The sequence below is a fragment of the Monodon monoceros genome, unplaced genomic scaffold, assembly GCF_005190385.1.
Source record: "Monodon monoceros isolate NGI ecotype Baffin Bay Population unplaced genomic scaffold, NGI_Narwhal_1 Super_Scaffold_18, whole genome shotgun sequence".
NCBI classification, from domain to species: Eukaryota; Metazoa; Chordata; class Mammalia; order Artiodactyla; family Monodontidae; genus Monodon; species Monodon monoceros.
Genome location: NW_021703774.1, coordinates 123355057 through 123368547, shown reverse-complemented (window position 1 = coordinate 123368547; position 13491 = coordinate 123355057). Strand labels below are relative to the sequence as shown.

The 13491-nt window shown below is 40.0% G+C and overlaps 1 protein-coding gene across 4 annotated transcripts in view; it reads left to right on the top strand.

The window, feature by feature from the left end:
* Positions 1–13491, top strand: part of IL12RB2 (interleukin 12 receptor subunit beta 2) — an 80778-nt gene that overhangs the window by 11335 nt on the left and 55952 nt on the right. For 3 of the 4 annotated variants that reach the window (XM_029228550.1, XM_029228551.1, XM_029228552.1), the window contains exons 2-7: positions 235–346; positions 1854–2141; positions 9032–9146; positions 10057–10241; positions 11461–11603; positions 12723–12873. In XM_029228550.1, coding sequence (XP_029084383.1) covers positions 271–346; positions 1854–2141; positions 9032–9146; positions 10057–10241; positions 11461–11603; positions 12723–12873 — 958 coding nt within the window. In that variant the 5' untranslated portion in view covers positions 235–270. Of the gene's footprint in view, positions 1–234; positions 347–1853; positions 2142–9006; positions 9147–10056; positions 10242–11460; positions 11604–12722; positions 12874–13491 lie in introns of those variants that run through there. The other variant, XM_029228553.1, reaches the window with a different exon arrangement.

Genomic DNA, 13491 nt, shown 5'->3' with positions numbered 1-13491 from the left:
AAAGGCCAGATCTCTTCCCCCACCCTTTGCTGACCCCAAGAAGCTTAAATGACATGGGGGTTAGAGGTGGCTAAGATTTTCAGTTTACTAGTTTTAAAGGTAAACTTCATTAAAAACAAAAAAATCTTAACAACGTGAAGAAAATTAAAGGGGCATTTTAAACCCTCTGAATAGTATTGGTTCTGGTATTTTGTGAATGTATTTAACATGAATGAATTTGTCTTCTTTTACAAGGAAAAATACAGAGGTGTATCCCAGAGTTGACTGTTCATGGCACATACAGTTAACGGGTGCCCATTGGCACTTACTTTTATCATCGTGTGGCTGTTAGTTAAAGCAAAAATAGGTAAGATATTTCTGTAATCTAATCTGTGGAGGGATTTTTGGTTTAAATTCTCAGTTATAGATGAAATATGCATTTGTGGTAATTGTTCTGGTAGTTGGCCTTTTGTAGTCAATCTTCTGTCAAGTTTAAGTGGATAAGTCTGGTTCTATGTCTGTTGCTAATATGTATTTTATTTCATTAATATTAATGATTAAGAGTCCAATGATATCTTTTCCTCTTAACAAAATGGCTAGGTATCAAGCTAGGCATCATGAATGAATGTTTTACATTATAGTGCATTTTAACAGAGGGTATTCACGGATGGATTCAGCTCTGCTAAAAAAATAATGGCTGGCATTTTCTTTGCTGTTTTTATTGGCATCTTATTTTTTACTTTCTGGCCCCTTAGGATCAAAGAAACAGAAAACAAAAATATAAGTAAGATAAGAGAGAGAAAGAGATTTAGTTCTGAAAATAAAAGTGGAAACTTTTCAGAATTCAGTATTTCCTTTATTTGATTTGAATAACTTTTTTACCAATTTGTTTATGGTAGTTGATCCAAGCAATCTGATAATTACCAAAAAAGGCTTTCAGTGGAGGCTTTATATCACATCTAAAAATTCAAGGTGAGTCTATAATTCTGAGGTTTTTTTTCTTTTTTTCATCAGCAGTAGTGAGTACTACCCAAAACTGCTAATTTCTGATTAGTTGTCGTATCTACATATACAAAACCTCCTAGAGAGTAAGAATGACCTCTCTTTAAGTGTTTATTGTGGGACCTGGCATATAGAAAATAATATGGAGAACTCTTTTTAAAAGAAGAATACATTCATGTGATTTCGTATTAGCTGTATTGGGCAATGGTTCATCCTACCTAGGGTCTTACATCTTGAAGGAATACCATGGTAAGACTTGATTTCCATCCTTGATGCAAACTACACATACAGAGCCCCTAAATATTTTCTCTTTGTTATAAAATAATAGATTACACATACTTTATACCTCTAATATAGCAAGAGAGGGAATTATTCCCAAATCTGCCCTTTAACATTTGTAATAGCCTTTTAAACATTTCTAATAGCTTGTTAATCATTTTGGTATGAGTATTGAAGTAAGTGTTATAAATCATAAGTGGGGATGGGAACAAATGTGATTTATTCTGGGAAGTAATTTTTAGTAGTCTGGTGAATAATTTGCATATAAGAGAGATTGGTTTTTCCTAGAACTGTGCTCCTGAATGTTCTTCCAACCCTATTTTCTCACCACTTTCCTATTTATAGTTCTGGTTATAGTATTACTGTTTTGAGAAGGATGTACATTTTAATTCAAATACAGTTAGACTTTAATATGGTTGCCTTCTCTCCTCATTGTGCTTCACCAATACAGCCAGAGCAATGTAGCTTATGTATATTTCCATCATTTGACAGGGTTAGTTTTATCTAGCTTTGGGGAATTACACAAACCCTCCATCTTGCAGTGGGTTTCTTATATGCCATCTTATGTCTTTTGCATTTGTGTCTTATTGCAGATGTGTGCAAGAGAGGGGATGTGACTGTGCAGCCTTCCCATGTAATTTCACTTGGGTCAGCTGTCAACATTTCGTGCTCTTTGAAGACCAAACAAGGCTGCTTGCAATTCTCCAGTTTTAACAAGTTAATCCTCTACAAGTTTGACAGAAGAATCTATTTTCAGCATGGTCACTCACTCAGCTCACAAGTCACAGGTCTTCCCCTGGGTACAACCCTGTTTGTCTGCAAACTGGCCTGTAGCAGTAATGACGAGATTCGAATATGTGGGGCAGAGATCTCCGTTGGTGGTGAGCATTCCATCCTGAATTCCTAAAAATTGGTGATCTTCTTGTATTTGTCATGATTAAGCAGAAATCCAAGTAGAAGACAGTGTTCTTTCTTCTCCCACCACAAGGATATATTTAATCTTTTTGTTAATATAAATTTATTTATTTATGGCTGCATTGGGTTTTTGTTGCTGCACGCAGGCTTTCTCTAGTTGTGGCAAGAAGGGGCTACTCTTTGTTGCGTTGTGCGGGCTTCTCATTGCGGTGGCTACTCTTGTTGTGGAGCACGGGCTCTAGGCACGTGGGCTTCAGTAATTGTGGCACATGGGCTCAGTAGTTGTGACACACGGGCTTAGTTGCTCCGCGGCATGTGGGATCTTCCCGGACCAGGGCTCGAACCTGTGTCCCCTGCATCGGCAGGCAGATTCTTAACCACTGCGCCACCAGGGAAGTCCCGGATACATTTAATCTTGATAGTAACATGAGCACCTCAATGTAAGAAGTCCAGAAATCAATAGAACTGGGATCACATTTAGTAAGTCTCCTCTTCCTTCTCTTCTCTCTTTTCCACCCCTCTCCTCCCCTCTCTCTTTCGCTCCTCTTTTTGGCCATTAAGACCATTTACCTATTGCCCGTGGGCTCCAATGGCAGGAAAATGGCTCTCCACAGCTGAGTCTTCATGCCTTCTTACTTATGAGAATTGTTCAAAGCCACTGCCCCCCAAAAAGAAGAGAGATGTCTCTTTTGACTTATGCAGCCCAGGCTGATACCCAAGGCTGAGCACTTTTCCTCTCTCTGACTTAATGCACAAAAAATAGTTCTTCCATCCACCTCACTCCTGACCACTGGTTATCAGACTTAGCAGAGGTTAAGAGAGAACTATCATCATACTTAGTATCTTTTCCTGGGTTTTCTAGAAAACTGCATGAGACAAAACTGACGTGCTAAGACTTCATGGGGGGAGGGGAGTTGTACAGTTCTAGAGGAGCAAGAGTGAGGGAGTGAACTAGGAAAGGAGCAGAGCAAACACGAGGTGGTTAAGTGACTGAGCTGGCCTTGGCATCAACAGAAGATACAGCTGGTTTCTTGGTCAGTAGCAACATCCCCAGAAAGAACATATAGAAATAGAGTGACACGTGAAAGAATTAACAGTCTGCCATCGGTCTGAGTTCACCCACAGAGCACCAACTCCCCCGCACTGCTTGCTTGCACTGTGTGTGGGCTCCTCCACGCAGCCGTGGGGAGAAAGAACTAAGATGTCAGAGTTGGCGTCTACAGCCTGAGCCACAGTGCACAGGGTGAGCCGACAGCACACCTTCCTGCAGCCTGCAGCCTGCAGCCTTAAAGGCCCAGCCCAGCAAGCCAGTGAGCATACATAGGCCCTGAGCGATCCCATGGCACTCTGTGCCTCTGTGGATCCAGGGAAGCTCCGAAGGGGCAGGTGAGAGGCATAAGAAGAGTGGGAGGAATTGCTGCAGTAGGCTGACTGACCAAGATGCAAGGACAGGGTCCCTCTCATAAAGAGAGTGACATAGACCTCAGTGAGACTCTTTAGGATGGAAAGAGTCTCTTTCCCTCTTCTAGGGAAGAGGCTTCCATCCTCTTCTCTGTGACCTATAAGAAGGTGGTCGGTACCCGGTGGTCTTCCTGGAGGTCAACCACAAGCATTGAGCAGAACACCAAGCAAACATCTAAGCAAATCATTTGTGGGCACGGAGGCATAAACTAGGTCCTGTACTCCTCTTCCAGATCAGGGGCTCGTGTTCACACCACTTATGGGTCACGTACTCTCAGCTCTGATAGCCTGTGGTGTAGTAAAAGGTACCTAGGCTTTGAATCTCAACACTGCCACTAGCAGTGGACTCTTAGACAATTTCAATTCTCTGAGTCTTAGTTTCTCCATTTGTGTGATGAAGATACTAACACCTACCTCATAAGATGGTTGTAGTGATTAGATGACACCTTGTATGCAAAGTGCTTAACCTAGTACCGGTCACAAAGGAGGCACTTAAGTGATGAGCGCTAGGGTTGCAGTTCCATCGGTTTTACTCTTTTCTTCATGTGTGCAGCATGCTGAGCGCTGAGCCTGTTTCTCTTGAAAGGAAGTATAAGCATTGGTTATAGACAAAATGAAAATTTTTTCTTAAAAACACCATTAGTCCTCACCTCCCTTGTCCTCAGAACACCTGAATATTTCATCCAGGTAATTCACAATCTTACAGACCATCATACCATATTGGTATCAGACATTCTCAGCCCTGTGATGTCAGTTCCAGGTGTCCACAGTGCTGCAGGTGTTTTCTTCTTATTTAGGGGGCTAACAATGGCCTTGAAAGTCAGTATCTTTGCAGATGTCCTTAAGCCATTCCATTCCATTTCCTATCTTTGCTTAGGTGCATGAGAGTGATGTAACCCCTTTTCATTTGTTTACTTTTTTTTTTTTTTTGCAGTACGCGGGCCTCTCACTGTTGTGGCCTCTCCCGTCACGGAGCACAGGCTCCGGACGCGCAGGCTCAGCGGCCATGGCTCAGGGGCCCAGCCGCTCCGCGGCATGTGGGATCTTCCCGGACCGGGGCACGAACCCGCGTCCCCCGCATCGGCAGGCGGACTCGCAACCACTGTGCCACCAGGGAAGCCCTCATTTGTTTACTTTTCCATCCAGAGGTTGTGGATACATCTGTGACAGTTTGCAGCATCAGGAGATCTAGGGAGATGGTGAGGGGTATCTGCCCAGTGCAGCTCAGTTGGGTGACACTGCTGGAATGTTGCTTGTGCAGCATACTCAGGTGGTAACCACACTATCAAATGGCTGCTCTTTGAACAAGTTTAGCACCTTTGAGGTGAAGAACTGACTGGAAGCAACACCTTTTTCTGAGTATGGTTAGTCATTCCAAGAAAAGACACAATGAATGTTGGTTTCACCCAGTGTAGTAAGCTTAAACCTATCTAGTGAGGGAGTGAGCAGCCCATTTTCTTTTTTGTGATAAGCAGTAGCCCATAGTGCCATTGCATACTCTGAGTGGGCCTGTCATAAAGTTGACTGGTTCTTCAGAACTGGGAATGGGTAAATGGCCTTTAAGCCTTCTCTTTCTGGCCCCTTCCTGGGCTTGTGCTGCTCTGCTGCCTGGAGCTCATCCAAATTGTGCGGTAACTAAACAACCAGTGCTCTACCTAACCTCAGAGGATTGGGCCACAAACTATTTGGACAATCAAGGAAATAAATGAAAGACAATGGATCCTTGCTTAGTTGTTTTCAATATATGTTTAGCTGTTGATATTTCTGAAAGCTGTTTTTCTAAGACCTTTTACTTCACCTAGTAAGTAGGGCTTTTAAAAATAATAAGGATAATACGCATAACAATTCATTACATGGTAAACCATTTTAATTTTCAGAGACTTTGATTTCTGACCTTTCCTTAGCATCGGCTATTATATATTTGTATTGAAGAGAATCACATCTGGTTTCTCCTGGGACAGACAGTCTCTGCCCAAACCAAGTCCTGGGCTGAAGTAGGTAGACACCTTGATTTCATGGTCCAGGGAACTCACACTGAGAAAGTTGACTTGATTTGTGGGTAAGAGCTGTGGTCTTTAAAATGAGATGCTCTGCAAACTTTTAGGAGTAAAGGTGAGGGTGAGTAACATTTTCGTTAAGCAAAAGTGCCAGGTACTTTATCTCATTTGGTCATCAAAAGACTGTATGAAGCGTTAGGGTAATGATGCTGGTTTGAACACATGCATTTACTTTCATTCCTTGTGAAATAAAGCCAAGATGCAGTAAAAAAAAAAAGTTTTCTCGAGGCACAAACCCTAAAGGACAAAAGGAATGGGAGGGGAGACACAGCAACAAAGTTTTGGAAGCTGGAAAACAGGTGGGCCAGTGATAATTGGCTTAGCCTACAGCTGGCAGTGAGAAACTTCAAGATGCAACCTGATTTAATGCAGAAGCTCCCACCCCAGACAGACAGAAATTGGTGATACTGTATACTGCTGGGAGTGAGGGTAGCAGTGGGGATAAAAATGGGAGATTTTAATTGAAAAATCTATTTAAAAAACAGATTCTCAGATTCCCTTCCCAATTTCATGTATCCAGTTACTTGCTGCTTTTCTACACTGGCATAGCCCTGGAGGCCTGGTATCAGAGGGCCACTGAGCTGGTTTCAGCCCATTCAGTTGAGATTGGTGGTATGCACTGAAAAACAGAAGGATGAAAAGGATGTTGGCATATAGCTCCCTTCAGACCTGTACCCTCCTCCTGGCAGATTAGAAAATCCTTTTCTGGAAATCAGACCAGGCTAAGAGGAAATATCTAAAATTATTTGCAATAGAGGCTCCTAAGAAACCCTAGTCAGATCACCCTGGAGTGAAACCCAGAGTCAACAAATGTCCCTCAACTGACATATCCACAGAGCTCCAATCTATAATGTAGCGTTCCCCCTCCTATATATGAGTAAAAATACAAGGATCCAGGAATTCCCTGGTGGCCCAGTGGTTAGGACTCAGCACTTTCACTGCCAAGGGCCTGGGTTCAATCCCTGGTTGGGGAACTAAGATCCCACAAGCCACACAGGGTAGCCAAAAATAAAAAAAATAAAAAATAAAAAAAAAACAAGGATCTGAGGAAAATGCCTAACATAGAGAACAGAAACTGAAACAAACATGTGGAACAAAGCATAGAAGCAAAGTGGAAGAAACAGATGTATTCAGGGAGAAGAAATGTTAAGAAACAAAATCTATCCTTGATACACTTAGGAATTAAGAGCAAATATTGCATGTAGAACAAAAATAGGATGCTATAAAAAGGAAATATTCAGAGAATAAAAAACATCCCCCCCACCAAAAAATAAGTGGAAATGAAAAACTCAATAGGAGGGAAGAAATGTAAACTGAGGAGGTTTTTTTCCTCATATTAGAGCAAAAGGATCAAGAGTTTTAAAATATAGGAGATAAAATACAAAATTAGAGAAGAAGGTCCAACCTATGAAACTAGGGATTTTTAGAAAGAAAAAAACAGATAAGAATTATCAGAGAAATAATTCAAAAATGTTTCCCAAAATACTAAAAGTTCCCAGAAGTTATGATCTCTTTGAGAATCCATAAGAATGAAAGAGAAGAGACCCCATTAAGCACAGTCTATACTCAGCCAAAGTATCAGTCAAGTGTGAGGGTAGAATAATGACATTTTTAGCCATGTTCAAAATATTTCCTCTCCTGCAACCTTTCCCAGGGAACTACTGGAGGATATACTCCACCAGCACAAGTAATTAAATCAAGAAAGAAGAAAGCATTGGATCTAAGAAACAGGAGATCCAACACAGGGAAAAAAAAAAGAGAAGGAATTTCCAGGACACTGAGGTCTGGCAGTTCCAGAAAGATAGCTGTGTACAGGCATAGAGGCAAACCCATCTTACTGGAAAGTTCACAAGGCTCCCGGAAACTGGTCTCCAAGCAGATGAAACAAATATAATTCTCAGTGCTTCTGAGTATGTTGAACAGTGATTCAGATAATTGACTTGAAAGTTTGGAATTATATTAATAATAAAGAAACTAAACAAATGGAAAAACAAGAAAATGACTACCTCCAAGATAAACAAGAAGTTGTACATAAAATGAAAAGTTAACATAGTATTAGTCATAAGCGGTTGTATATACAGATGTATAAAGTATACATATAAATGTATACATGTATATATGTATATCTGTATATACACATATGAGTCTATTATCCTAGGAAAAGAAAGAGTTTATTATTCCATTAAACAAAACTCTATGAGCTACATATTGTTCTACTCACTTTATAGATGAAGAAACTGAAGCTCTGAGAAGCTCATCTGGGCAAGATCACACAGTGGGTACTTACTGTCCCCAGATCTATGGTGTGTGCTAAGGACAAAAAAAGCTTTTATTCCATCAATTACAGCTTTCTTTTTTTCTGAGCAGACAGTGTCTAGGGCTTCGGTGGTACCCTTGTTTTATCTCACCCAAAGGAAGCCTCTGTCTACATCTGGGTCTCAGTATTAGGGTAGAATGAGATGACCCAGTAACAGAGTATTTTCTCTTATCTCCATTAAATCTGAGAAACTCCTAGCTTTGAGTTCTGTCTTTGACTATAAAATGGCTTCATTTAAAAATACACACCTTATGATAGAAGGGACCATGCCTGCCTTGTTCACCTTTGCATTTCCACAGCTAACACTGCCTAGCCCATGGAAGGTTCTCAATGTCTGTGTACATAACGAATTAATTTATACATGTTCATTAAGTGCTCCAAGTGATGCTGCAGAAATTAGATTTAGGTGGTACAGCCCAGGAAGACATGACTAAGGGCCAGTGGGTAAAAGTGCCTTGGCAACAAATCTCAGGTCAATGGAGAAAGAAAGCCCCTCAGTTCTAAACGTTTCTAATATTTGAATGGGCTTCATTCTAAAAAGGTAAACTCATCATCAACCGGGGTAATGGAGCTAGCACTGGACGTTCATCTGTCAGGGAGAACAGTAAAATATGGTGGTGAAAGGCTTGGATTCAAGTCAGCCACTCCTGGGCTGGAGACCTGATTCTGCCACTTCATCGTTTTGTAATCTTGGGCAAGATGCTTCATCTCTAAGTCTTAGGTACTTGATGTAGCTGCTATGATTTCCAATTGAGAAAAACCACACATAAAACACTGAGCATAGGACTTGGCATATAATAATTGTTTGATCCATATTCACTATTATTGCCATGGTTATTAGAAGAAATTCATGCCTAGGAGGCAAATTTGAACTTCATGGGATCTGAAATAGCTCCCAGCTCCTCTGGGTATAGGAGACATAGGGGAAGTATTGTTATCTTGTTGGCAAATAATAACAATGTAATTGAAGTATCACCTGTGTGCTATTTAAAATAGGTGGTTTTGTTATTTATTTTTAAAGTTGTTCCAGAACAGCCTCAAAACTTATCTTGTATACAGAAGGGAGAACGTGGGACCGTGAGATGCACCTGGGATAGAGGACAAGACACCCACCTGTATACTGCCTATACTTTACAGTGAGTGAGACTGTATTTTTGCAGCTTTTTTGGTAGGTCTTCTCTTAGATGACATTTAGAAGTACCAAACAGTTCTAGTTTTACCAGAGAGAAGAAGCAATAAACACCTCTAGATAATTAAATACTTTAAAAAAAATTCTAGTGTTCACCAAGTAAAACTGGTTTATTCATCTAAAGTGTGACTAACTCAGAGTTCTCTTCAGGGCATCCAAGGCCCATGTTGTAGTCGTTCTTCCCTGCTTTATAGGATTAAACTGGCTGCATTATATCCCTTTCCTTTTCTGCAGTTGTGGACTCTTAGGGTCATGGTATAGACTCTTAGAGTCTATAAATAGACTCTTTTTTGTGGTAGCATTCCATTTGCCTTGGAGGAGTTTCTTTTTAAAGCACCTTTGCCTGACCTGAGAGTTCACAAAAAGAGAGAGTCTGGGAGATTCTTTTCCTTGGAGTTGATTCTGTAATCCTCTCCAAAGATCCCGCTGGTAGCACTATGCCTAAGTGAGTAGGAGATAAGGAAAAGGCAGTGGGGCTCGGGGTTCTGGTCTGTACTAGCATCTGGCATTTCTGTGCAGTAAATGCCAAGGTGGCCATGGATCCTTTGGATGATTGGATCTGTCCTAAGGAGCTAAGATGTCAGCCAGGGTTTTGGGAATTCAGACAGTGTAGAGATGGTTACTCATCCATACGAATGTCAAAAAGTCTCAGTCCTACCAAAAACAAAAGAGAGGGGTGAAGTATGGCCCTATTTATGACCACAGAATACAAATATTCCCATTGTGTATCCCCCTAGTAGTAAAACTGACCTTAAAAATGTGAGGAATTTTAAATATATGAACATTTTGTTCCTTTGTGCTAAGAAGGCAACAGCACATAAAGTATCCTGCTAAACACAATCGTCTTTCATTTACAGGTTAAAGGGACCAAAAAATTTAACTTGGCAAAAGCAATGTAATGATCACTATTGTGATCATTTGGACCTTGGAATTAACCTAACCCCTGAATCACCTGAATCTAGTTACACAGCCAAGGTTACTGCTATCAATAGTCTTGGGAGTGCTTCTTCATTCCCATCCTCATTCACATTGTTGGACATAGGTATGTATTATTTCACTTTTTGTAAGTGTCGATCTTTAGCACGTGAATATTATTTTTTAAATCACTTGAATGTTCTATGTGTGATTGTTTCAAAAGGGACAGGGGTTCATGGAAAGTGGCCAGTAGGCATAGGCAAAGGATAGATGTTTCTTTGATGCAAGCAAAAGGATGTATGTGTCTAGAGCTATAGAGAGATGTTCAAAATGGGATATTGAACATTATTCTCTCTGTTGGAGAAATAAGAGCCCCCTGGCCTCAAATCCCATGAAGGCACTGGCTGCCAGTGATACCATCTGCCTGAGGCAAGGGTCATGTGAGGTTATTCAGGTGTCTTTTCACCCCCATGGCTACTCCATTGTTCTGAGATAGGCTGCATGTGGGCCTGCAGGGCTAGAGCAGCCAGGTGCCACCTATAAAGAAAGTGTATCATTGTACCAATCCATCTTCCTCAGAGAATACCTACCTCCACCCCTCTCATCAGCTTGGGAGCTAGAGTGAGCCAGTCCCAGCACATTTCTGAGCAAATGTAATTGGCCCAGTTGAATCAGAGGCCAATCCCAGGCATTCCCAAGGTCTCAACATCCCATGTAGGACTGGGCTTCAGGCCTGCCTGAAGTTCTGGCCTCACACTATGTGTCTCTCTTCTCTCTTCCCAAAGCACCTCTTTGCACACATACTGCTAACTGTGAGTCTGAATGTCGGTATCTACTCTATATTTTCCTATCAAAGTTCTGCCCATTCTACCTTCCATCTGTTTACATTGATCATCTCTAGCCACCTTCTTTCCCTCTTATTCTTCTCTTCTATTCCTCTGTTGCTCTCTTTCCTATGGCTTTTCCTACCAATATTTCTTCTCCTTCTATGGTGATCACCACTAACCACACCTCTACCTTCTCAGCCACTGGAACTCCTGGGTTTTGGCACATTGGTTTTCTTTTAATCATTGAATTAAATGGAATCGAAATTATTACTGATGTTCATCGTAGTTTAGTAAAAATGAGGGTAGATTAAAGGGAATTACTTTAATGATTTAGAAATGAATCCAACTTTTTCTTCTTTCTAAAAGCCAGGGACCACTCTCTTGTCTATTTCACCAAGTTTAGTAACCATGCATCTTAGAAATGAGATTTGTTCAACTCTTTATAAGCCCATGTCAATACATAAGACAATTTCCAATTATGGAGCCTGAGCCACACTTTTTTTTTGTCCTGGTTACCAGCGAGGCCTCTTCCTCCGTGGGACATCAGAATCAAATTTGTAAACGCTTCCGTGAGCAGGTGTACCCTTCAGTGGAGAGATGAGGGGCTGGTGCTGCTTAATCGACTCAGATACCGGCCCATTAACAGCAGGTCCTGGAATATGGTAATGGTCTCTAGAGTGAAGGGGAAACCAGGGAGGGGTTCTTAGAAGCAATGCCCAGATCTCTCTTTTCATACCAGCAAAATATGGAGTTTAAGAATATTTAGCCCAAAAGTACACATACACATTTGAGACACACCAGTCACTTACACTTCTGTTTATTAAGAAATATCTTAAAGTTTGATCACTGATTCCGAAATTTTTTAAGCCACAGGCTTCTGTAAATCCACATTAATTTTCTACAATTTATTTCTAGTGAGTCATTTTTCCTTGTTATTTTACCCCCTACCCCATCATTACTTCCATTATTACTTTTTAGTAATTTTTTTAACATATTGGAAAGAGAAATATTAGGGAATGTTCAAAGAGGGGCTTATCTGAATTGAATATTCCAAAGAAAAAGCTTCACATTTTGATGTAATAGTAAACATTAATTTTTTTTTTTTTTTTTTTTTTTGCCATGCCATGTGGCTTGTGGGATCTTAGTTCCCCTACCAGGGATTGAGCCCCAGTCCTTGGCAGTGAAAGCACGGAGTCCTAACCACTGGACCACCAGGAATTTCCCTAAACATTAAATTTTTTACAATAAAAAATATAAGATTATAATTCCTTCCAGTATTTTGTAAAATATAATGGCTTATAATAATAACAGGATCAGCTCCACATGTAGAGAGGTATAATAATTAAATTTTTCACCTATAATTTTTCCTATATAATTTTCTTATATAATTAAATGTTTCTGTTTGGGACCAGTTTTATGTCTGTGTTAAAACATTCATCACATCCTAGTTGTAACCAAATAAAGAATAATCTCTAGTGTAGAAACAAGCTTCTTCAAGGCCCTTTTGAAAACTGGTAGTTTTCAATCTTGTTTTTCAGCTGGTTTCGGGATCCCCCTTGGAATCCATATAGATGGATTCTTAGACCCAGGAGTTTTTTGTTTTATTAATGAGAAGCTATTGTTTCAGATTAACATCACTGTATTCAGTAACCCAGTCATTGATATTTCTTATTGAATGACAGATTTGAAAAGTAAAAAGCGTTATCTGGTCTCGTTTTCCTACCTTTATTTAAATTAATTTAGTATTAACAGGCACTTTTTAAAATCTTGTTGGATTCAAGGTTAATGCCACAAATGCCAAAGGAAGACATGATTTGCTGGATCTGAAACCCTTTACAGAATATGAATTTCAGATTTCCTCTAAGTTACATCTTTATAAAGGTAGTTGGAGTGATTGGAGTGAATCACTGAGAACACAAACACCAGAAGAAGGTATGTGTCTAAAAAAAAACGGAGGGGAGGGAGGTGGATAGAGTGGAGGAAAGACAGGAGAGAGAGAGGAAGATGTAATGATTTCCTTGGAATAGAATCTCTAAAGAACTGTTACTGAATCAAAAAGTATGAGTGCATTAATTAACAAGCTCATTTTGACATTGACTTAAGTATTGAAGCTGTCCAGGGAGATATGTTTATATTGCTAAAAATTTTTTAACATTAGGTAACGTGTTTGCCACACGTTATCATGCTGGTTACAAGTTTATGCCCCAGTAATGTTTGATTATATCTCTTATTTCTATTTCACTTACTTTCTCAGTTACTTTCTCTTATTCCACAAAGCTGCAACCAGTAATTAATTTCATTCCTTTATCATTAAACCTTGATACATTTTACCCTTTTGATTCTATGAAAATTAATATGGCTTTATAAGCCATACTAAAAGCTTGAAAAAAGGTAAACTCTGGAGACAACATTTTAAAATAAAGTTGAACATCTGGCAATCTTTTCTCCTCCAAATGTTACAGCACTGCACTTCTTCAAACCTTTGATACTCACTGCTCACATGAGTACCACTAGACTGCCCATAGCTATAAAGAGGAGATCAAATATATT